We start from the raw sequence: 25,991 nt of genomic DNA on the forward strand, positions 1-25,991 counted from the left end.
AACAACAGTTTTTAAAAGGCCTGGGACTGTATTATAAGCTCTTTCACATAATTTCTGAATGATAGAATTGCATGCCCATCAGAATTGCATGCCCACCAAATCAGCATGTCTTTTTAAGTAAGTGCATTCTAGGTACAAGGTAGTACTCAAAGGAATAGCAATATATATTATACAAAAAAAAAAAAAGATACTTCGCTCGTGTAACCTTCAGTATACTTAAAAACTATGTGATGAAGTAAGATAAAAATCGACTAAAAAAGACCTAGTAATATTAGAAGAATAACAGTTCACCAATAGTATGAGATATCCAAAGGCTGGACAAGATTAATTGGAAAATTTTATGTATTAAAATGTTCTCGGCAATGGGTGCTTAGAAATGGGAGAAAAGAGCGTTTACTCTGAGCTAATATAATGTAGAAAAAAATATTTTTGGATGGAGAAATATCTTATTTTAAACAAAGGATAGCAAACATTTAACAAATCATTCCATGCAAAAGGAGATAGCAGGGTACAAAAATACGTTTGGAGGTATATAGACCAGATTTTAAAACATTACTAGGAATAGATGAATGTAGGCAGAATTGAATGGCTCATTCATTTATCAGACCCATATATACTGAACACTCAACATATGTTAGGCACTGGTCTAGCTACTAGGAATATAGCAGTGAACAACAACAACAATAAAAATACGTTGACTTCATGAAGTTTATGCAAATATTTCAAGACAGTAAGTGTGTGACACTATTAATTATCCTAATATGGGGAGCACAGGCAGTTCCTTATCTTAGTTCTATTGCTTTTCATTTGTGCACAGACAGGCAGAGACCATGGTGTGTGTGTATATATATTTATATAAATATATATTTCAAATAAAAGCATTTATTCAACGTGTTGAAACTTCAACAATATTGTTCATCACCATGTACACAGAAAAACATCATATAGGTTGATGGAATTTTTTATGTTATTCCAGAATGTTTTAGTACTATATAGGCTTAGCCAGAGAGAAAATAAAAGAGAACATAATTAATGCATTTACTTAAAAAGAAAGAATTAAAGGTGATCAAACGCTGTGGGTATTTATGTGGTTATTTCTGTCTTTCTGTGTAACCTGAAAAGGAGGACTTTCAGCTAATAACTTTTCCTTTTCCATGCATGGAATGGGTGGCCTGAGGGGCCCATCTTCAAGCAGAATGTAAATGCCAAGTATGAGGGACCAAATCAATGAGTATCACCTTCCTAAAGCTTTTTTTTTTTTTTTTTTTTTTTTTTTTTTTGCAGAGAACTGCATTTGTTTCTATTTGTCCAGTTATAGCTACATCATTCATATGTAATGTTTGTCTTTTATATTATTTTGTATAATTTTGGTGATTTTTGTAGAAAACATGATGAAAACATTTCCTCCAAAAACAGTGTCACTGAATTTAAATGTGGTTAAAAACTTAATCCCCATGAGCGTAGATGATCAAACACTCAACAAATATTTACCGAGTAAGCAAGCTACTTTGTTTACAGATTTGAGGGAGGTACTAAAGATGCAGAGTGTTTACAATGTGAATATTGTTCTCATTTAATTTAAATATATATGGAAGAATGGGGTACAAACCTGAAAAGTCAAGTAATAATGAACCAATATGGCATAAGCTAAGTCTGAATGCCTGACATGGATAAAAATAACTAGAAGGTAGAAAGACAAGGGTTAATATCCTGGCTTTGCCATTTGCTCCTTGTGTGACATCAGGTAAATTAATTTTGCTAAATCTCTGTTTTGTTGTCTGTAAAATGGTTCTAGTAACAGCCATTTGGTGAATTGTTGCAAGGTTAGAAATTAGAGGCAATGATAAGTCCCTGTCATTTAAAAAGCATTCCCATTACTATGAACTATTTCATTATTGTGTAGGTGTTAGCTATACTAGCTATTATGCTAATCACTTTACATATATTAGCTATTAAGTTTTCACAATATTTTACGGATGGGGAGAGCAGGGTTTAGAGAGTAAAAGTATTTGACCCAGGTTTTCCACAATTAGGAAACAAATTTCAGGGTGGGGATTTGTACCCAGTACTAACCCCAAAGCCCAGCTCCTAATTATGATACATCCCAGAGCACTGTGATAGCTAGGGGAATTAACAGTTTCATCAATGTAAACCAAGAAGGTCAAGGATATCCTTGTGGAGGACATGTAACCTGTCCTGGTCTCTGATAAAAGATTGGAGTTAAATATGTTGATATGAAAGAGAAGAGGATGTTCTAAAGAGAACGAATAATGTACTTGAGGCTCTGAAAGGGATGCATATGCATCAGGCTGGGCATACAGTAAACTCTTGTGCAGTAGGATAGAACCACTGCTTATATGGATAGGTTGGTGTCAAACCACAGAGGCGATTGAAGTTGAGGCAAACAAATCTGCACTTGATTCTCTAAGGAATTGTGAACCTTAGATGATTTGCAAGCCGATACATAAGATAATGAAATAAAACAGACTTTCAATTGACCAATCAATAACTATTGGGAATGGATGTCATTCAGAGTGGCATTTTAAGAAGGTTATTCTGGCTTGAGAAGGATGAATTGGAGAAGAAAAAAAAAAAAACTTAAAACGGCTGTTTTCAATAGCTGTGTCACGACAGTTGAGAGAAGCGTCACAACGAACGAGGCACTAATAGAAAAGTATTAGTTTGCCAAACATTAGCTGGTTTATACATTAGGGCAGAGTCAAGGTCGTACGTAGAATAATGTCATTCTCCTTTCACTCAGATTCCAAGTCCGTTCTTGAGAAGGGGAAAGGCGGGGTTACAATCTCTGGTGCAGTCCTTGCCAGAACCCTAGGAATGCCCCCTGGAATGGGTGCTGCATTTCACCGCCCTTCGTGTGTTTCAGCACAGATAAAACAGCCTAAAGAAGTGCTGCATTAAAGGATTGTTGCAACAGTCCAGGCAAAAGTACACAAATGAAGAAATGTCAGAGGTCTGAAAACAGTAACTTTAAGAGATATGGGGTTGGTATTTAAGTTGTTGGTAATTGAATGGTGGGGTGGGGGAAGAACTGAGCCCTGAATGGCTTGAAGGATTTTACATTTTTACACTGGTGAGGAGATTTGGAGAAAGGGCTTGCTTCGAGGGTGAGTTCATGCGTTGGGTGGTAGAACTCGTTGAGTTTTACGCATATTATCCAAGTGGAAAAACCCAGAGGGGAGTTTGAAGAACTGGAGCTTGTAAAGAAGGTCAGAGTGGAAAGAAGTCTTTATGAGTCATCCATTCTGAGGTGATGAAATATTGTCCATGTTATCCATTTTTAAAAATTTTTAAAAGCTGTTGAGTGGGTTTCCTAACAATAGAAGTTCACATTTATGGAAGTGCTTGTTATGTGCTGGGAGCAGGACTCACCGCGGCACAGGCATCATTTATTCTTAATGACAACCCGTGAGGCAGGTAGCCTTACACCCATCTTAAGAAGAGGACACAGCCCCACAGTGAGACACAATAACTGGTTCAAGGTCACACAGCAGTAGGTAGTGGAGCTGGGATTCAATCTTAGGCAGGGTAACCTGGTTCCAAAAACTGAGCACTTAACTACCGTATCATATGCTGTCATATAAGCATATGAATGTAAAGCTCTCCCGCAGAGAAATAAGTCACATAAAAGTCACATTCCAGTAAGAAATATTAATATGACTTGGTCACCCCAGTATAATCAGCTGGCCCCCTACCCCACTCAAAGATATCTTAAATCATATACATCCACTCCACTACAAATGATAACCACTTAGGGAACCCACCTCCTCACTAAGGAAGCGGTAAAAATAAACAACAGCGCTGATAGCCATTTGTAGCTTAAAAAAAAACTCTCTTTTTGTCTGCTTTGATTTCTTTTTATCTTTCATTGACGATGTTTTGCCAATCCTGTTCAATAAACTTGGGGCCCCTTCCCCTGTTTTTATTGTGCTGAAATAGTTGCGTGCTGAAATAGTTGCATCCTTGTAACTGGGTCTTTATTTTTATTGGCAGAAAATTCTCAGTTCACTTATTCCCTTGTATAAAGTAAATTTTAACTATAGAACCTGTATCAATAATGTCATTTAAAGGAGGCTGCTTCCAATACATTCTGCAAAATGTCCGCAGAGAATTCCGGATTTCCCAGTCATCACTTCCCTCCCTGCTATCCGGGCCTTGCAGCTCTCTTTTCCCTTCTACATCTGAGCACTCTCTGTTCTCTGGCCAGCTGCCTTCTGTTCAGCCCCTGTGTGTTCTCCATTCTCTGCTCTGCCTTAATGATAAGTAGAGTTTCATCCTGAGCACATTGGGGTGGAGGTGGGGATTACTTCTTTATTTGGGTCCAAGGGGAAAACATACCCTCCTATTGGCAAACCATGAAGAGTATGACACTTTGAGTTTAACAAGATTAAGCAATCCCTCTTTGGGCACAGCAGTGTGGCCAGTGTGGGGGAAGAGAGTGTTATTCTTCTTGGACCATTTCTCGTTCTATATCTGGTGGCTTACATAGGAATTCCAAATTACAAGATTCCTAGGGCCCAGGGACATGTTGTTGGGACATAAGATAGTTGAAATGGTTGTGTATTTGGGTTTTTCTAGTTTTGATGTTTCTAAAATGATAATTGTTCTAAGTAGGGCACATAGAATTTACTTTCAGATAATGGAATTGCTTAATTTCGAAGAGATGACCAGTCAAAAGCTTGGGCATCTCTTCCTGTTCACTTACTACTGTTTTAGCTCTGCTTACAATGAAAGGTAAGCAGTCATTTTCACCAATAACTTATACCAAATACTTGACCTTGGAACCAGCAATTTACATTCTTATAAAAGAGGTCACTTAGGGAATTTAACTGTGTAATCCTAGCCCCCATGTGGCAGGAGATGAGTAGAAATGGAACAAAGCTGGTGACACACCATTTGAAACAATTTGAATTGGGAAATCATTTCTTTTCGACTTTGTGTTAAAAATGGAACCTACTTTAAAATGGTACAGGAAGGGAGAAGGATGCAGTAAAAGTCTGTAGCAGTAGTGACTCAAAAACTCTGTTCCAGGACTCAAGAAAGCAATCCTGTTGTCACATTTGGAGGGAAACCAGAAATAATTTAGATTTTTCACTTTCCTAATAGCTTCTTTTCCAATACCTTTCCTTCAGACACCATGCCCTCCCTTTTATTTTGCCTTTATTAATGAAAACTAATGAAGAGAAATACAGTTTCAACTTGAACTAGGAAACACAGGTTTTGTATTGCTAATATTTTGGTGTGGGCTCTTTTTTTTCTTCTTTAAGACAATTATCAAGACGAAGCATTTGTTTCTTCTTTTGTTTACCCATGGCAGTTTGTCAGCAGTTATGATAAGTAGAGTTCCATCTGCCAGTAAAACTACATTGCAAATTGCCGTAGAAATTAGCAGCTTTCATTTTTGTCTACATAAATAAATATGCGAAATAAATTGCACATAAATGCATCCTAAAAAATCACAGGTACACCACACAGTTAAATGCCAATCAGACAAAACCAGAGACACACTGCGATTATCTCAGTTTTCAAACCTGGGAGATACACGAATGTGTTTCTAAATGAGAGAGGCAGTGTATCATGCTCGCTGAGATAAAAACAGAAGCTGCCAGACACTGCACTGTGGCTTTATTCTGAGAATCCTTTGCCTGAAACCCGCTCTATCTTTTCTTGATGTTCTCTGTCTCTCTCTCACTCTCTCTCTCTCTCTCTCCCCCTCTCTCCCTCTGCTTCTCTCCCTCTCTCCTCGCTGTCTTTCCCTCGCTCATTGTTCTCTCTCTCCTCCTGCCTTTGATGCACATACGTTGTCACAATTCATTGACTCTCTTCTCTTCTCTGTTCTTACACTCAAGCCTAGCGGTGCTTTCGCCAGGCAGCAGCAGCCTCTCCTGCGAGTTTTAGGCATGTATGCAGCTCAGTTTGATCGAGCGTTCCTTTTCTGCCTTTTCACTCTTACAAAAGATTAAAAGGTGGCGTCACATTGCTCCCCTGTTCCTTCCCGCAGGAGGGACTTAAAAGGGACAACAAAAACTAATCACTTTCAATAAGCATTTTCTTGCTGGGGGAAAAAAAAAAAAAAAAGGAAAAAAAAGAAAGAAAAAAAAAAGGCGGGGGGTGGACTTAGCAGTGTAATTTGAGACCGGTGGTAAGGATTGGAGCGAGCTAGAGATGCTGCACGCTGCTAACAAGGGAAGGAAGCCTTCAGCTGAGGCAGGTAAGCGCCGATCGGAGGGTTTGACCGAGTGGCTTAGTTAAATCTCTGTTTTCACCGTTTTGTAATTGAGAAAGGCATCCGCAGCAGAAGCCGATTTTTCAGTCGGCTTCCTTTTGTTTAACATAGAAAGTACCTGTATTAATTTTGATGAATTAGAGCATGCAGCAAATTCAATTGAAAATAGATTTGTATAGTAAATGCATTTATACTGAATGATTTCTCCTCTGTTTTATTTAAGGAGAGAGATGAGAAAGATGATTTTGATCAGAATAGCACTTTGCATTACGTTAAATTCTAAACAGCTAACGGAGAGAAAAATAATCCAATTGATACTGCTTTTGAACTCCGAGACTTAAACCCTAGGAGACAGCTGGCATTTGAAATTTTTCTTCTAACTGAACTTCTGATGTGTTATAATAATTTTTCACTGGAGGTTTAAGCAAGGGTAGAGTTTATTTAAGTCGAGCTGCTGGGGTTTGTTTGGCTTGGATCTTGTGGGTGAAGCGCTTCTTATATCTCCTTAACCTGTGTCAGGTTGATGTTTCATAAATGGAGATTAAGTGTTGTCCCAAATGAAATATGAAGTTAAAACATCAGGTTAGGGCATGTTATAGGAAGAGATCCGGTAAATAATTAGGATAACTGAATTATGACAGTTTGAAATGGGAGTTAACTCTGGAGGTGCTGTTTGATTAAACCTTTCTGGATTCTAAGCGGTTCAATAATGGAGGGGCTGATTACCAGCCTTGAGTCGGAACTTTGCATCGGGATCCTAAATGTGGAATACATATGGATTTTCACTGTAGGTAGCTTTTAGGAATATGTCCCTTTTGTGTGCTGTGAATGAGAGTTGTGGATTATATTTGATGGCATTTCTCCTTTAAAGAGCTTTGGGGTGAAGCTTAAAAGGCTCATATCTATTTTAACATTGAACAAACACAAAATGTAATAGACGTTGATCTCCCAGAACTTGACTTTTGTTGCTACTACTGTTGTTTTAAAGTTTTGATTATGTGTTTTTAACCTCAGTCTTTGTTGATTCTGTGTTCATTGCTTCTGCTGCTAAAATTTATTGCTGACATGAATAAACTGAGATTTGAGAAAGAAAAAAGAAAAAAAAACCAAACCCACCTCTAATTAGCCAAGTTTCTAATTAAGGATAATAGAAATCCAGATGATATCTAAGATTTTACCTAAGAGATAGCATAGAATGTTTCAATTCATTTTAAATGTTTTTATGAGAAAATCTGAATATTAAAAGTACAAAATTCAGTTAAAAGAATGCTCCTCTGGAATGATATATACAAGGGTGACTTCAATGCCTGTACTAGGTTTGGTCCTAGAAAGAACTGCTATACTATGGCATTGTTGATTTCAGCGGCCACAGAAGGGAGGATATTTTATATATTTGTCTGGAGATCAGATTTTTTCTTCCCAAGTTTCCGAACCGGACTTGCTCCTCAATATCATACCCTGGCGTATCTCGTGTTTGCCAGACCATCTAATGGCATCTTGTGGGTGCAGCCTATGAATTCAATTTTATGAGGACATCAGAAACTGCTGAGCAGTGGGGAGGGGAGACCAAATGGACTATGGGTCTGATCATACTTCATCATCCAGAGATAATCTCCAGTGGAAGTTCCCTGGGAAGCCCCTGATACAGGTGTGGGGAAACTTAATTTTTCCTCATGGTTAAAAGAATAGGGAAAGATGTAGACAAGAGAAAAAGACACTGCTGTCGAATGTTTGATGTAATCGTGCTGGTGGTAGCATAGTGAGTTTTTAAAATCACATCACATGTAATTTTTTTTCAACTTAAGAAACTTTGCAGAATCTTGAAATAGCTTTTCTCAAATTCAATCTCGTTTTTTTTGTCTACGTCGTTTTTTCTTGCATGAAATTTTTCTCTGACTCTAGCTATACCTAACTATTGAAGGCTGTTATTCTGCTGCTGATAATGATGATGATTTCTCAAATAAGTGGCAAGTGTTGAAAAGATGGGCCAAGAGAAATATGTTGTCTGTATCATATATGCTTTGCTTTTATTTATGAAAATGACTTCTTCCAGGTGAGGCGATGATAAATTTTAAGTTGTGGCTTGGCTATTTGCATCACCAAACCACTATCCTTTTCTTAGAGAACAAAATAGAACTAAAGTAAGCAGAAATAATTTCATTGTAAACTGTTTTGTAGTTCAGCGTGCTCTTTTTAGGCAGATGGTAATCAAAGCTATCCTTAAACTATTTGATTCATATAAATAGCATTTTTCTGAATTTTCCAGTAGATGTTGCTGGAGAGCAAAGAAAAGAGCATTTTTTTACAGGAAAAAAAGAAATGCAGTAGACTTATAAAAGCCAAGGAGAAAGATCCTTCTCCCCAAACTCTGCTGATAGCATTTTGCATAATTTGCTAATTAATGAATTATATTGAATCATTACCATTTATGATGTTCCATAGAAAGCTATTAAAACTTGAGTTCGATTTTAAAATTATGAGATTGTTCTCTTTAGTCCCTATATATAATGTCTGTTTGCTGTTTTCCGTTTTTAAAAAATCAACTTAACTGCACATTACTATTCAGAACATTTCATCCCTGAATGCTAAAACCCTTTAACATGCAAATATGATGTCAGAGGAAGAACTGAAATAGAATACCCTGAGAAGAGTAATGATCAAACGCATTATAAAAATATGCACCAGTTGCCAACATGTAATGAAATATTAAGAAATTAAAAGCATGCAACCTCTAAAGTAATAGAATTTCATTGCTCTGAGACTGTTTTCCCACTGAATATTAAGTGCTTAATAGATCTACCCGTAAAAAACAATTGAAAACCTACATGATTTGTCACTGAAGTTCTTTCATTATATGATTTTGAAAAATTAGCCCAATAGGATTTTCCTCAGAATAGGAAATGTAATTAACATTGGATATTAAGTGCCAGATTTCCAAAGCAAAAGCTATAAGGCTTGATGGAGAAAATAGGAACGCAGAGAGCCAACATAAGCACTAGAAACTGAGGGGACCCACGCTGGAACTACTCCGCTTGTAATCACTGTGATAAAATGACAAAGACGTCCCAGAGGAGCTCAGGAATCTCGTACCCAGACACGAACTGATGCAATTTCAGGACCAGTGACCTCTATCTATGGGAGTATTTATTTTTGGAAATGATCAATTAACTGATTTCAATAGTGAAAGGGAAGTGTATATATTTTTTCCAATGAGAGGGGGATGTTGGGTATTACAAAAGCACTTGCAGACAGGACAAGGGTGTAACCTATGTTGGAGAGCTTTCGGTTTTGTTACCTTAAGCAGACCTAGTTCTTTGCTGGTGGATTCTTCTTTGGCATTGAATCACTTCTTTGTCAGCTTTCATTCCTGAGTTGTAAAATGCTCCATAGGATATTTTGATTTAACACCCATTTATTTCTATTTTCTGGGAGGAAAAACCTTATATTTAGGAGGCGTAAGCGTCAGCTACTTCTATTTTGTAATTAGCGCTGTAAGTCCACTGGGCTAAGGATGTTCCCGGTTTTGTATTTTTATTTGATTCAAACACAGTTTTTTTTTTTTTTTGGACTTGACCCATAGAGTTGTTGTTTTTTTTTTTTTTTTTTTTTTTTTTTTTTTTTTTATTCTGTCTTTAAATAAGGAAAGCTTCACAACTTGGTGGGAGATTTTACTTTCCAGTAAAGTTTGTTGCTGTTTGCCTCTTGTTCTCTTTTTTTTAATAGTAGCTATCAAGCACTGACTATATTCAAAATACCATGAGTTAAGTGTGCCAGATTGCACCCCTAACAACAACAAGAGGTGTCTCTCCACTCACTGAGAATCTAATGAAGATGTAAAATATGAGCCAAACAGCCTATTGAAGTAAAAGTGCCAGTTCTTAACTCCCTCCCTTAGGACAGCAGGGGAGAAAAGGTCGCTGCAGGTTGAAAGTACCCTGAGGAGCCTGTCTTTGAATTAGGAGTGGAATGTGAAAACACAAAATAATCCCCATCAGCAAAATCAGAGTGGGCACAGGGGGCGCATGCCAAAAGGGAGTAACTGATGCTAGTATGATGGAGAGTCTTGAACAGCAAGCCAAGGTATTTGATAGCCACTGGAGAGGGGTGATCTGGCAGCTTTAGGGGAGTTGAGGCTCTGGATGTAAACGGGGAAGTACTGGAATATAGGGTCCCACCATATAACACACCCTTCCCAGGAGATTCTGAAACATCTGTCTATAGAACATCTATTCTTCGGTTGAATTGCAACCTTACCGAGGTATTGCTACTAGTAGCCTATATCTTTCCCTTGTAGCAATGTTGTTGAGAACTCCTAGTCCAGAGACTGGAAACCCATGAATAATCTGTTGCACTAGCCTAGACTTCAGCAGTAAGGTTGAGAAACGCTGGGGAAGGGAGACTGGCTACGAGAAACACCTTCTTATTATAATTATTGCAATTTCTTGTTTGTACTGCAGATGTCATGGCCTCATTAGACAGGGATTTTGTGTATATGCATTTGTTTTCATGTTTTCATAAGAAAAACCTTCACCATTCATTGGAGATCAGACCCGTGGTTTAGAAGGTGTGACGTTCTCTCCATGCTATTTCGGTACAATCAATTACTGTTATATTCATCTCTGGTTTCTTGACATTGATTAGGATGGATTTTTATGATCTTTGAGGGTTTTCATCTCTCTAAAAACATATATACTTTATTTATTAGAATTAATTTCCTCTCTGAATTGCCTGTGTTGTCAGTTACTTTCTATAAACCTTGACTAACTTACCTTGAACTCTTTGATGTCTAGTGTATTTGACTGACAAGCTCAGCTGCGGAGACTACCCTAACTATATAATGGAAGTTTATATGTGAACATATAAGCTGTTTTCTTTTCAACAGAGTTCATAATGAGAAGGAGCAAAAATAATTATTAGTACAATTAAGTAAGTAGAGTGTCATGCTTTTCCTCAGTAACACAGATTTTACCAGCCTATTCAGGTGGACACGGTCACCAACATCACCTCAAAACCAAACTATAAATGAGTGACTTTCCTTGTCCTCCAACCACTTTAATTTAATTTGTTCCATTTACTTTTCCAAGCTTTTCATCTTCCCACAATTTTAATACTATCAGAGATGGGGGGCTGCCCATGACATTCACACTTGACATTATCAAACACAAAAGGCATCACTCATACACTTGACTGCATTACAATGCAAGGAAAAAAATAGATCCCAAAGGCTTAGAAATTATTGTCTTGTACCTTGAATGTAGATGGATTTTCTTTTCTGTTTCCTCCAGCCTGCCTCATTTGACTGTTTTGCTACTGTGTGTTTGCAAAGGGTTCTAAAAACCCGGCAAAAATCAACACTCACAAGTCCACAACATACACATTTTTATATTCACTGGACATAGGTGTCTTAGTACAATAGAAATTTACAATTATATCTTTATTATCTGTTATTTGTTAGGCACCAACCGCATTTTGATGCAGTTCCAAAGTTGCACCTTGCACCAGAGCTACCTTCTCATCATTGACTTCGGTTCTTCTGACAGTCCGACAGTTGTAGCCAGTTGTAGCCTTGTCCTGACTCGCAGATCTGTGCTCACTGCAGTTCCTTTATTATTGCTGGGCAAGCAGAGATTTACTGAAATCCACAGTAGCTCTAATCTTTGTGTGTGTGAGTGGGGAGAATTCTTAAAGTTAGTATAAATTTATCTGTACCTCCCTTTGCTTACTACTCCGAGCCTGCCAGTCGAAGACAGTTTACCTCTCTGCCCCCATAGGTAAGACAACACTTGTGACCTGAATAAATAGCATTAGGTTGTGGTGAATTGCTTCAGTCATATTACATCATGCATTGAGATCGCGTGTGCTGTAAAGCTCTGTAAAACAGCCAGCTACATGATATCCTGCAGGTTTAATATACTTCTGCAGCCTTGTACTTGGGAAGGATTTCTGTAATTGGAGACAATCTAGTAAGGAGAACTTTTTAAGCCATCGGAGGCCAAAATACAAGTTTTTGAGAAATGTGCCTTTATAGGCTTGAAACTGAATGGATTACAAATTTCTCTTAACTGGACAGAATCATAATTGCCTATAGAGTACGGTTCTGATTATCCAGGGTTTGAATTTCCAGCATGGGGATTATCCAGATTTCTTCCTTGACTCCCCTGTCTTTTTCCTAACTACCTGATGTGAATCATTTCTCTAATCATTGGCACCTCTGCTAATGCTATGCAAGGGCACATTTGAGCAGCAAAATCCGAACTAGCGAATTATCATTCAGAAGAGGGAATTATGTAGAAAAATCTGGTTTTTGTAACTATTCACTAAAGTTGACTGGATAAATTTAAATTTGGGGGGACATCTTTCTATTTACAAATGATGCTTTACTGTAGCTGCATATATGTCAACATCTTACTACCTGTTTTAGGAGCAGAAAAGTAAATTAAAGATGCCAAATAGTGCTTTCATTGTATTGGCTACAACATTCCTCTCCCCTCTCACCAGACCAGCCACCATTCTTAATTAGCTAGTTGGGAATCGGACTTAGCTGGAATTTTACTACAAGACCACACAGAACAAGCAAGTGTACCTTCTGCAGTGGATCAGGATTCTGATTAGCATGTTCCTCTAGGATTAAGTATAAAAGTAAGCTATTCCTACCCAAACCCCAGTTAGTTACTCTCCACCATTCTCATTTTAGTCATTAACTGGGTGTCAGTCAGTCCTTGATAAGTTATTTGTTTTTAGGATTTGACCCACCCACTGAAAGCCTCTTAGATACCACAAGGAGGCTGAAATAGTGAAAAACCAGAAACGCTGTTACCGCAGAATAGGACAGGAGTCACCAGACCACCTTTCAAGTCTGCAGAACAGGGAGCAGGATTCTATCTACTGAATATCACTACAGAATCAAAACTTGAGGCTGGGCGCGGTGGCTCATGCCTATAATCCCAGCACTTCGGGAGGCCGAGGTGGGCGGACTGCTTTAGGCCAGGAATTAAGACCAGCCTGGCCAACATGGTGAAACCTCATCTCTACAAAAAATACAAAAATTAGCCGGGCATAGTGGCACAAGCTCGTAATACCAGGTACTCAGGAGGCTGAGGCATGAGAATTGCTTGAACTCAGGAGGTGGATGTTGTAGAGAGCGGAGATGGCGCCAGCAAAACTCCAGCCTGGGAAACAGAGTGAAACCCTGTCTCAAAAAAACAAAAACAGGAACCAAAAAGGAAAACCTTTGATTTCCTGTCATATTCATTTACATCAGTTGTGGCTTGGACACTTTCATAATCCTGTGGTTATATCTGGCACTTTTTGTCAATGTCTCATCAAATAATGCACTCTTCCGTCATCTCTACTTGACAAACATGTTTCTTAATAATCGGTAGCAGTTTGAGGTGCTTAATACAAATGCACAAGCTGTTTCTGTTTCTTAATATATAACATAATATAAGCAATAAAATATGTACTGTATAATATAATTGACACAATATGCTAAAAGGCAAAAAAGTGGTATTGCCTCAGTGGTACTTTAAAAAATATCCTTTTATCACTGGGTTAAAATTGAGTCTGTTAGAAATATACTTGAAGTTGTTAAATGTTCAGGTGCAGTTGATGATATAGTATAATGAACAATAGTTTTCAACCCATATTTTAAATGAGAATTTAAGCAGCAATATAGTACATAAACTTAAAATGTAAAACAACTATTAGAAAAATCATTGACAAATCTAGTCACATATTCAGCATGTAAACGATTCCTCTTAGTATTCATATTTGTGTTTACATTTATGTACATACATGTATATACACACATATGTACTATAGAGAATATATGTATGTGCATGTATCTTTATCTATATCTATTTCCAGAGAGAGAGAGAGACAGAGAGAATAAATGGGTATATTCCTAATAAGATATAGTATGAGTACATTCCTGATAAAATATTGCATTTTTTCCAGCTGACATTATTAATTTCCCACAATCTGACACACAGTATGCTAGGTACCAAGGATGCCAAAATGAAAAAAGATACAATTCTTAAGGAGTTTATGATCTCATCTGAAATTAGATATTATTTTCATGTTGAATTTTCAGTTGTGGATATAGTTAGTAATCAAAAACATTGAGAGAGAGAAAAAAAAAATCAAGTGTTACAAAGCCACTGGAGCCCACACTAGGTACCTCTACATTTTACATGTCTTACCTCATCAGGAGAGTTGGAAAATAAATATAGGCAGGTATGATCTGGGGAAAGAAGATTCTCACATAATATAATCTTGTCCCAACTAAACATAAATCTGGCTTTATAGAAAGACCAGGCCAAGGCTTCTGAATTCTCTGTTACCACTTACTGTTGATGCAGGCCACAAACCAAAGATAGGAGTAGTTTGTCTGATAGTCACGCTTCTCTGAGTTCTATACAGCATTCGACCAAGCAAAGAACGTAAGGGAAAGTGTTGTCAACCTGCTTAGTATTAAACACGCACAAATAATATTTTGTTTGAAAAGGTATGTAATTGAGCATACTTTTTTAAATAGGCTTCTGTGACAAAAATCATTTTATTCTTGATTTATATGGAATTTATGATGCATATGTTTTATGTGTTTATAATCACATATCCTATGTGATTTATATACACACACATATAGTCTCTAGAGGTCAGTAGAATATAAGAAATAGGCAAAAATTCATGTCGAGATGAGACCCAGAGATCCTGGAGACCATTTTTCAAATGGTGAAATGATGATAGTCGACTAATGACATTAGGAACTGAAATCATTAATCAGTGTTAACAAAAAAGTCATGTCATTCTTGTTCCTGAAATGAATCTAATCTATTTGTTTTAAGCAAATTTCAGATAAATGAACATTTACATGGCAAGAACCTTTACAGAAACCAAACTGTAATTACTTTATTATGGTTTATTATAATAGGCTGTGATTCCCCAGAAGCTTTTTTGAGGATTTTTAAAAAATGTTACCAGAACAAAAAGGTAATTTGTTTTTAAACACTTGACTATTACATCCAAAACACTATTTTTATTTTAGCTGCCAATTCAGTCCCCCTGACTCTTAGAAATGAATCATTTCATGCCTTATACGTTGCAATTTTATTTGTTCTTATAAACTAAGTGTCCCTGATGTTGGAAAATGTATCAGAAAATTGTGATTTATTTTATATATTAAGCTAAAATTGTTGACAATCCAGCACTTGCTGCACAGTTGAGCATGTTTTCCAAGTTTTTCTCTGGAAGATTCATGCACAAAAAGTGTAGAAAATGACATAATGTAGCTATGAACTGTTTGATAGTGGAGTTATCAATGCCTCTTACACACCATTTTATGCAAGAAAAAACAGCACAGCAGGAATTCAGATTTCATTTGAATTTGGGGATAAATGATTATCTTTTAAGTTGAGATTGCATGCCTTGGCTTAGAACTTAATATGCCTTGCACACATTAATATCACTCGCACTTGGAACTAATCTATCAATAAGCTATTCCCATATTTGTTTACTTATACTTGCGTAGATCGTATTCTTAGTTCAGTTTCCTCCAGGATAAATCCCAAACCAGGTATTGCAGCCTAAGTGCCTGAAGGTGAGTAGTCAGAAATAAAACAATAGGAGGTGATGGGGGCCTACGGAACTGTGAAGAGGCATTATGAGTATATGTACACACACACACACACACACACACACACACACCCTCAACCTACCTTAAAACAAAACAAAACAAAACCTACTAAACATTTTTAGAGAATAACCATATGGAGAATTTAGAAGAATTTTAGGTTTACACTACCACAAGGTTTCCAGTAGATTTTCCTTAAATATTAATGGAGCACTTACAATGCATAATCTAGCAATTATTAAAACAAGAAGATATGCTGTGTTTCCTGTCCTCAAGGGGTTCACAGTGTTAACTGGATACTCCCCATACAGTATCTCCCCTGCCTCTGAGCCTCTACTTCTACTCTTCCAAACTTCTACATTTTCCATTCCATCTCTCCAGAATTTCTTCCAGTCTTTCCTGCTTTCCTAACTGTGGCTTTGCAGATGCTCATCTTTTTTGTCTACTTTAACACTCCAGTTTGCCCCTGGCTAAATACTATTCATCTTTAGGCTGAAGATTAAATGTCACCTCCTCCAAGAAGTTTTTCTCGACTACCTCGTCCTTAAGTTTAAATTAGGGGCTCCCACTCTGTGATGCTATAACAATGCACTTACCTTATTGTAACAGTATCCTCCCTATATGTAACTGCTGGTTTAATTGTTCATAGTTCACCTGTTACTGGTGGAGGGTCTTGACTACAAGTCATCCATGTTCTTGGCGTTTTAAACAAATAATTGGATAAAATGAACAAACAAAGCAATGAACGAATGAAGCAATGAAAGCATAGATTTATTGAGACAAAAGTGCACACCATAGAGTGGGAGCACGCTCGAGCAAGTGGCTCAAGAGCACTGGTTACAGAATTTTCTGGGATCTAAATACTCTCTAGAGGTTTCCCATTGGTTACTTGGTTACACCCTATGTAAATGAAGACTTGGCCAGCAACCAGTCTGATTGGTTGCAGGAGGTGACCAATCAGATGCTGAAGTGAAGTTACACGTTACATTCTATGGAAATGAAGACTTGGCCCATGACCAGTCTGATTGGTTGGGGGAGGTGACCAATCAGAGGCATTTTCCATTTTTCATCTGTGAGGCATGGAAAGGGGAGTTGCAAAGGGAGTAGCCAACTAATCCTTTTGTTATCTGGGCATGAAGAGGTGGGGTTTTCCTTTTCATTCAGTTCTAGGAAGTCAGCATCAATCAGCCTTAGGTTCCCTGCCTCCAGAGACAGAGTTTCGCTCTGTCGGGCAGACTGGAGTGCAGTGGCGCGATCTCGGCTCACTGCAAGCTCCGCCTCCCGGGTTCACAGCATTCTCCTGCCTCAGCCTCCCAAGTAGCTGGGACTACAGGCACCCGCCACCTCGCCCCGCTACTTTTTGTATTTTTAGTAGAGACGGGGTTACACCTAAGTTTTTAAACTCAGTGAGGGCAGAGCCATGTGTGTCTGGCTTATCTGCTGCTGTATCACTGATGCCTAGAAAAATATCTGGCAGCGTAATGTTAATTTCATCAATAACTCTTGAATGAATGTGCAAATATATAAATACTTACAATGTATGGATTAAAAGAAGATATCCATCTCCAAAAGACCACAAATAATTAACCTCTGTGTTTGTTCCCAAGTCTTAGTCTAGGGCAGGTTCAAAATGTCCTAGGGCATCATCCTTCTTCTGCTTCTATTTTCCACCCTGAAGTAGATCCGGATCCTTGATCCCCAGAATAGAATCATTATTTTAGTTGGAGGAAGGTGTACACTCTTTAGATGTTTTCTTCTTAGTCTCTGATCATGTAATTTATGATGAAAGGTAGACTTGTTTGAAGGGTAGTCTAAAAGGGGTGACTACCTCTCTCCACTGTAGTGATGATTACAAGATTTTGAACCTTGGCTATCAGAACTGCTTAAATAGACCATGGACCCTAAGCATTGTGATCATGAATACAGATTGTCTATTGAATATCAGGCACTTTACTAGGAACTGGAGAGTCAGAAATGATGATGCAGAATAAATATATGTTGATTTATTTTTAGTTAGGTCTATGGGACCATGTCACTTTATGTGAGAATATTGTACTCCCAAATTTCTCTGCTTCTTTTCCAAACCTCTGGTGAAACTTTAAGAACTTATCAATCAAAATATTTTCCTAAAAATATTTTATTTCTATATTACACAAAGACATAAACAACCTTAGAGTCATGCTAGAAGTTATTTATATAATAATAGAATAAAAATGCTAATCAAATAATAAGATTTTTATTTTAATTATACAGTCAACCCTTTGTATCTTTGAGTTCTACCTTTATGGATTTAACCAACCTCAGATGACAACACTTAAAATAAGAATAATAAAAAGCAGGCCAGGCATGGTGACTCACCCTGTAATTCCAGCGTTTTGGGAGGCCAAGGTGGACAGATCACTTGAGTCTAGGAGTTTGAGACCAGCCTGGGCAACATGGCAAAACCGCATCTCTACAAAAAATAAAGAAATAAGCTGGGCATGATGACACACACCTGTAGTCCCAGCTACTCGGGAGGCTGAGGTCACAGGATTGCTTGAGCCCAGGAGGTCAACGTTGCAGTGAGCACCACTACACTCCAGCCTGGGTGACAGAGCGAGACTGTCTCAAACAAAACAAAACAAAACAAAACAAGACAAGACAAAGAAAACAAAACAAAACAAACACAAAGTAACAGTATGATAATAAAAATAATACAAATAAAAAACCAAAGTGATATAACAACTATTTACATAGCATTTACATTATGTTAGGTATTGCAAGTAATCTAGAGATGGTTTAAAGTATATGGGAGGAAGTATGTAGGTTATATGCAAATACTGCACCAGTGTATTTGAGGGACTTGAGCATCTGTGGATTTTGGCATCTATGGGGGTCCTGGAAGCCAGCCCCACAGATACGGAGGGACTACTGTATAATAAACATGAAAGGCTGGTCAGTTAACTGTTCCCCTGACAATATGCATGTTAAATGATTTCAGTGTGTAACTGTAATTTCTCTTTTAATTCGGGACATATCCTCCTTCTTATTAAAAATTGACTTTGGTTCCCTGAGGATGGTAGCAGACTGTTCATTTCTGTCTCACTCTCTCTTTCCTTCTCCAGGGTGTCCTGTTGAATCCACTCCTATGTCTTCTGTGGAAACTCGTAATACCCAGGATAGTTTATTATATTTATTCTTGAATAAGAAAATATTTTAGGGAAAAAGGTAATTTAAAAAATGGAATGTACTTGCCATAAGCAAATATATTCTATTTGTAGAGAATTATAACCACCTTATAACAATCACAGTATCCCTCATTTCCAAAGCATTCTGGAATGAGTAATAATATCAGAGTAAAGAAAGAATTTTTCTTCAATTTAGTTAGATGATTTTTGTTCACAAAAATATCTAAGTTGTTACAAAATGGACCTCTGACTTTTAACTTGGGCTTATTTTTCAATTTGGAAAGTGCTTGTAAGTTTGTTAATGTTAAATTGGTAATTGTTGGGCTCTGAGGGGGTGCAGCATCTTCAGTCTGAACTTATTACAGTGTAAAATATGGATTGCCTTTACCCTAATGGCCTCTGAATCCTATTACCATCCCATTAGAGAGTGTGGGATTTTAGTAATTCTGTTGTTGTTTCCAGTGGGCAGTGAATATAATGGGGAAGGGCAGGGGTTAATGCAATTCATCTCTTTTAATACTTGTAACTCCAACTCCCTTATCACTCACTGTGGTTTCTTTGGGTTTTTCCCCTTTCTTTCTATATCTTTAAGGCCCAATATATTTCTATATACCTCTCCCAGCCAGAAGAGTTTGGGGAGTATTTTGATGAATCTTGGGTTTAAATAGAATTTTCAATATTAGCTTTTCACAAACTGAAGATAAACAAATAAGGTAGTATGTCTGCTTGTTGTGAAACAGCCTGTCGCTCAGAAAGGTTTTCAGTGACTGTCCTTGTGCCAAGAATAGTATTGAAATGGCTCTTCAATCAAGATCATTTATAAGGCCTTTTGGAAGGAGAAGCCTGATACCAGTGGGTCGGATCAATGCACCCTAGTGTTCTGGGTATAATGTTTCCATGTGTTCCTGGAGACAGCTGTGTCCTGGGTGCTGGTGGTGCTAGAGAGAAGAATTGGAAAAGATTTCAAAGTGATAGAAATTAGATTGCTTTAAAGAGAAGTTTATGAGCAATAGTTAATTCCCTACATCTCTGACATGCTCAGTAGATGTACATGTTTGATCATGTATCCGTGGTTTTATTCATGAAATTTGTTTTTAGCTAATACAGCTCTTTTCGGAATAAATACGAACATCAGATTACTTCTCAGTATGTCAAAACAAATTAGTTTCCCACAGTGATGCAGTGAAAGGTGTAACTATTTTCCCTTTTTATATGTCAGAAAGCATTACTGGGACTGGGAAATTCCTCCTTTTCCCCCCTTAGCCCATGAGCCTGGTGGTTTGCAAAGGGCTGCTTTAATTCGCAAGCATGTTCACCTAGAGCTCCAGCACCTCCCTCTACTGCCATTAGTGGGAATCACATGCTGAGATCCAAAGAGGCAACCACACTCAGAAAAGACTGGGAATGGCAGGAGGTGATCAGACCATTTCAATCTGTTGAAAGTGAGTGATATTCCCTGGGCTTGTTGTTCACCTTCTCAGAGAATTAAGTTTCCAAATGTTTCATCATAAATGACATTAACATGCAACCTAACTGCAATATGCAAATGTCCACTGGATAACATAGTAGAAAACTGGATTGGAGAGGAATTCTCCTTGTCTCCATATTCGAAATATCTTGATTGTCCACCTGGTTATGGCCAACAGACTAAGCCTGGTGACAGTGCTTAGGTCTATATATAACAGTAGTTTACGTATCTGCATTGAATATTCGTGTATCACATTTCTCCTTAATTTGAGTTATCACTTATATTTCTACTCAGAATGTGACAGCATTTCTTTCTCTCCATCAATTGGGTGTGTTGTGTGACATTCATTTTAGAATGTAATTATGTAGTGACCAATACAATTAGTTTTCATCCAAATGAATTGATATGAATAAGCATTGTTAAGGGATGTTATTTTCTTTTGATACTTAGTTTGTTAGTTACAGACTATTTTTTAAATCCATTTCTGTTCCCACAATCACTTGGGAAGCTAAAACAAAACAACAACAAAAGAAATAAAATCTACTGTAAGTATATACTGACATAATAATCTTTAAAAAACAGCACATATACACAAGACCATTAGCAGAAAATTACTGAACTCATGGAAATGACATGTAGATAGAACCTATGTAGAATTACTGTTTTGCAAAGGACAATATGAGGGATTCTGGTTACTCAACAAGTGGAATGTGGCTTTCTGTTTTTCATTTATGATTGGGCCCCATTTAATTCATCTTGTCTGTTTGTTCTTGGAAATTTCCTTCAGATCTCCAAGAAATATAAAAATCAGATGACATGCCGGGCATGGTGGCTCACGCCTGTAATCCCAGGATTTTGAGAGGCTGAGGTGGGCAGATCCCTTGAGGTCAGGAGTTCGAGACCAGCCTGGCCAACATGGCAAAGTCCTGTGTCTACTAAAAACACAAAAAATTTGCTGGGTCTATTGGCACACACCTATAATCCCAGCTACTTGAGATGCTGAGGCATGATAATCGCTTGTACCTGGGAGGTGGGGGTTGCAGTGAACTGAGATTGTGTCATTGCATACCAGCCTGGGTGACATAGGGAGGCTGTCTCAAAAAAAAAAATTAGATGATACTAATGTTTCCATTAGAGAGTGATATATTTACCGTTGTCACAAAGCCACACAACCTGTCATGTTTTGTCTCTGTACAGTGTTCCCTTAACGTATGATATACAAATTATTTAACAATTGTTGAATATTATCAAACTAGTAATGAAATTGGACTCTGCATAAGACTAATAGTTTTATTTTTTAAACATGTGTCAGAATTCAAATATAAGTGTGAATTGTGTAGAACACACAGGAATGCTAAGTACCACATTATGTACCATATTGCATCCAATGCCTTGGTGGAAATATTCCCCAATAAGTTTATGACAGCAATAGAAATTAGCATATTTTAAAAATATATATTTTAAACTATAAAAGTAGAATAGCTCTTTCAGAAAATTTGGAAAATTTAGAAAAACATTGAAGAGAATAAAAATTATTCATAATCCCATCCAAGTTTTTTTGTTTTTAACCCACTTAAACAGGTGAATATTTAAAAAATAAAGATTGTTTCTTGCATTCATTCTTATACGTGGAAATTCTCTTATGCATTAAATAGAATTCAAGAAGATTACATTAATATTCTATCAATGTGTACACCTTACAAATATCATGATACTTAAAAATAACTTTCATTAACTTTTTAATTATGAAACTCTAATAATATATGTATGTAATTTGGAAACAATATACAAACAAAAGTAAAATTATTTTGAAATGCTACTGTGAAAAGATAAAAACTTGAATAGTTTGATGTGTCATTTTATCATCTTTGTCTATGTAATAAGTAATAATAGTAATTATTTTGTTCGATTTATATTTTAGTTATTCTAATACAGTTTACTTACCACTGAATTCTCTGCTTGATTACATTTTTCTTAAAAAGTCAGATTGCAATATTTTTAGGATATAAGAAACTTCTGCTTGTTGTATTCATTGCTAATATTTTTTCCAAATAGTGTTTTTTTTGTTTTTCATATGAAAATCAGTTTTGTTTTTATATGAAGATATTTTAAATCTTGATGTAGTAAGGTCTAAGGTCTTCTACTGTTTCAGATATCTTGAATTGTTTCTCAGCTTTTAAGAAAATCCTCACTATAAGGTTCAATAAATGCGTACTGTATTTTCTCCGAGCAATTAGAAAATAATGTTATAACGTCATTAACTTGCTAAGTGAATTTAGAAATGCATATATGCATGTATGTATGTGTGTGTGATATGAGGATCTATTTTCTTAAATGGTTAATCCATTACTAGATATTTGCACTATTACTATACTGTTTTGTTATTGCAAGTTTATAGTAAGTTTAATGTAATAGAAGAGTCACTCCTTTTTATTTTCTTTCTCCCAGGAATGTCTTGCTTAACTTTTCATCTTGATTATTCAGTTGTATCCGTATGTGTATGTAGAAAAGCAGAAAGGTGGTGCCATGCCTCAGTAGTATTTTTTTCTCTTTAACTTGAGTCTCTTGAATTTGGTAAGGTTTTTTTAGTCTTATTTTTGTTTCTTTGATCTCCAATAAAACATGTCTTCCCTTTTGAATATGTGGGTTTTGTGTTTTGACCCACTTCTCTTAAATTTGTCTTAATCAGGCATTTCTTCCTGGAATTTTATTTTAAATAACTATGTATTTGCATACAATGATGTAAGAAATTTCTCCCACATCTACTTTCTTTTCTTCTTGAGAAAACAAGGCATATCTGTTTTAAAAAAGTTCATAATATTCATCTATCATGGGCCAAATTCCATCTTTTGAAACTTAACTGCACAAAATAAAATGCTCATCTAATGTGGTTGGTCTTTATACATTTATGTCAGCAATAAGTGCACTAAGCAAGCAAGAGAGTTCTCACTGCTGTAGCTTTCCCATGATAAAATTTTGTAAGATGTAACCCATAGAAAACCAGTCTAGTGCAAAGATCTGCAAAGAAAGAGTTCCTTGGTGGAGTAAATTTGAGAATTAATTCATACAATAGCCATTTTTTTGCCAGTTTAGAATAACTATTATCATATTAAAAGCTCTGACAAGTTCAACAATAAAGACTTGTTTGGTTTGTTTGAACCCATCTTCTCCCAGATTTAATCTATGACATAAACATTTGCTATTTTTTGAAGGCAGAGAAGATTATTTGGTTTGATGGTTTGTATTTTATTGAGGGGTAAATATACAATCTATTACTCAACCCAGGAACTTACAATGAATATTCAAATCGGGCAGGCTTTCTTCCAATTAATTTCAGCTTCCAGTGAGTCTTGTTTCTTTTCAGTGTACAATGGAAGATAATTCTAATCAGATCTTAAGAGACAGTTCTCAAGGCATTTCACTCATTGGCCATTTATTTGATGATTAGTAGTGGTTGGAGTTGAAGTAGGCAGTATTACACAATCATCATACACAGTAGCTCTATAACATCTTGCAAATAAATTAATCTCTTTATATATCAGTTTTAATTTTTTTGTAAAATGGGAACAGTATCCTGCAGGAGCTTGTGTACCACAGAAAGGAGGCATATATAAAACCCTAACGCTATTTTTGCATAGAACAGCCACCCACATAATGATAGCCGGCATTCTTAATAATCATTGACAAGAAAAGTGAGCAGGATATATCCCCTGCTCTGATCCATCTAAACAATGGTGCAATAAGAAGCAACAATTTCATAATGCTGTGCAATTTACATGTATTTTTATGTTTGCTGTTGAGAGTGTAAGCATCAAAATAAAATAGGAAAACTGGAAAATACAGTGAGGGAGCTGAGATCAAGTGATACGGCATTTGCCGGGAGGTGGTTATTCCATGCCACAGTATACACCAATACAGAATGAGGACAAGCGTTCATTCATTCTAATGAGGACTTTACCTAGATTGGGCAGTGAAGGCTGTCACACAATTGGATGGAACTGAATCAAAACAATATCAAAGTTCAGTTCCTCAGCTCCAAGTGCTTGCTGAGTTTGGCTTCTTCTCTGGTAACCCTTTTATGGAATGTGATTTTAAAAGCATCCCAAAGTTGTAAGTACCTTTGTGTCGTGTTGACATCGGATTAATCAGTGGGCAAACATTCTGCTATTGTTACTGGAGCTCTCTTTTATCCTCCTGGAAGAGAAGCCCCAGCTCAGCAAGAGTGGTGTGGAAATGTTGGTAATTCCTTTATTACTTTAAGTCTAGATGACTGTAATTCTCCATTTGTGGGTCTTCTAAACTGGGTTATTTATAGGATGCAACTTAAGAGAATAAAGCAGCCCAGGGTCTTCCTGGCATTTTGTTCCTTCAGCATATTTTAAACCATCAACTCAATCCTTATATTGGTTACCCATAAAATTTTACATTGATTGTGAAGTTGTTTTACTCACACAAATGGTACCTCCGAGATGTGATTTCATTCTGCCTGTCTCACTGATTTTTGTTTTGCCAAACCCCGGTCACTTCTAAAGACTTAAATTTGGAAGCTTTTGGTATTGTGCTATGAACTTGAGGTGGGCATATTCAAAGTTATGTGGACTAGTTTTAGGTTTGATTGTATTTTTACAGATAAGCTCTTATTTACTTAAATAAAATACATATTCTTTACCAATAAGAAAAATATACATTCGATGTTTTGATTTTTTCTGTTATGCACATCACATCCAATGTGATTCCAATATTTTTCTAGGCACATCATATAAATGTTTAATACAATGAGATTTATATCATACTTATTATTTAGTAGCCTACTTTTAACATCAATGTTATTGTGGTCTTTTTCTATGTTTTAAAAACTTTATTTTAATAATTGCCTAATATTTTCTCTTACAAACTGTGTAACTCATTTAATTCATTTGGAAATTATTCCTTAAGTAAGATTTATTAAGTACTCTCGCTTTCCATGGTCTTGCCAGTAGCTTCTGAAGGTGTAGTAACAGATAAAGATAGATACAGCTCACTTCCTGCGGAATTAATTCTCTAATGTTGAATATTGACTCTCTCTTCATTTTGGAGTATTATTACAAAAAAGATGACTTTGAGTTTTAATCAAGTCACTGAAGAATATTTGATCTGATCCTCTCTGTTCATTTGTGCTAAGAAAACAATTGTTTTTCTAAAAGGGTCATCGCGTTGGAAAAGCTTTCCATGTTCTGCCCTCTTTTGTAGACCTTCTTCTTCTGATCATGTACCCTGGCTGAGTCATTTTCTTATGGACATAAAGTCTGCCTTTCCCCTTGGGCCATGCAAAATAAAACTTTCTTTGAACTGCATTTGGAGATTTTAAGCCCTATAAACCTTGGTCCTTTGCCAAATTGCATTTAGCCACCAGCATAGCCCAAGACCACAGAGTCTATGTCCATTGCTCTAGGCTTCTACCTATCTGGGAAGAGAAGTTAGGAATTGAGAACTAAATTAAAG

General features: G+C 36.7%; 1 protein-coding gene across 5 annotated transcripts in view; it reads left to right on the forward strand.

The window, feature by feature from the left end:
* Nucleotides 1–25,991, forward strand: part of TENM2 (teneurin transmembrane protein 2) — a 1,283,414-nt gene that overhangs the window by 583,116 nt on the left and 674,307 nt on the right. The window contains exon 1 of one of the 5 annotated variants that reach the window (XM_021940244.2): nt 1,283–6,229. The exons of the other annotated variants lie outside the window; for them this stretch is intronic. Within the exon in view, the coding sequence (XP_021795936.2) occupies nt 6,184–6,229 (46 nt within the window). The 5' untranslated portion in view covers nt 1,283–6,183. Of the gene's footprint in view, nt 1–1,282; nt 6,230–25,991 lie in introns of those variants that run through there. 5 annotated transcript variants of the gene reach the window in all.

Source organism: Papio anubis, chromosome 5 (genome assembly GCF_008728515.1).
Source record: "Papio anubis isolate 15944 chromosome 5, Panubis1.0, whole genome shotgun sequence".
Taxonomy (NCBI): Eukaryota; Metazoa; Chordata; class Mammalia; order Primates; family Cercopithecidae; genus Papio; species Papio anubis.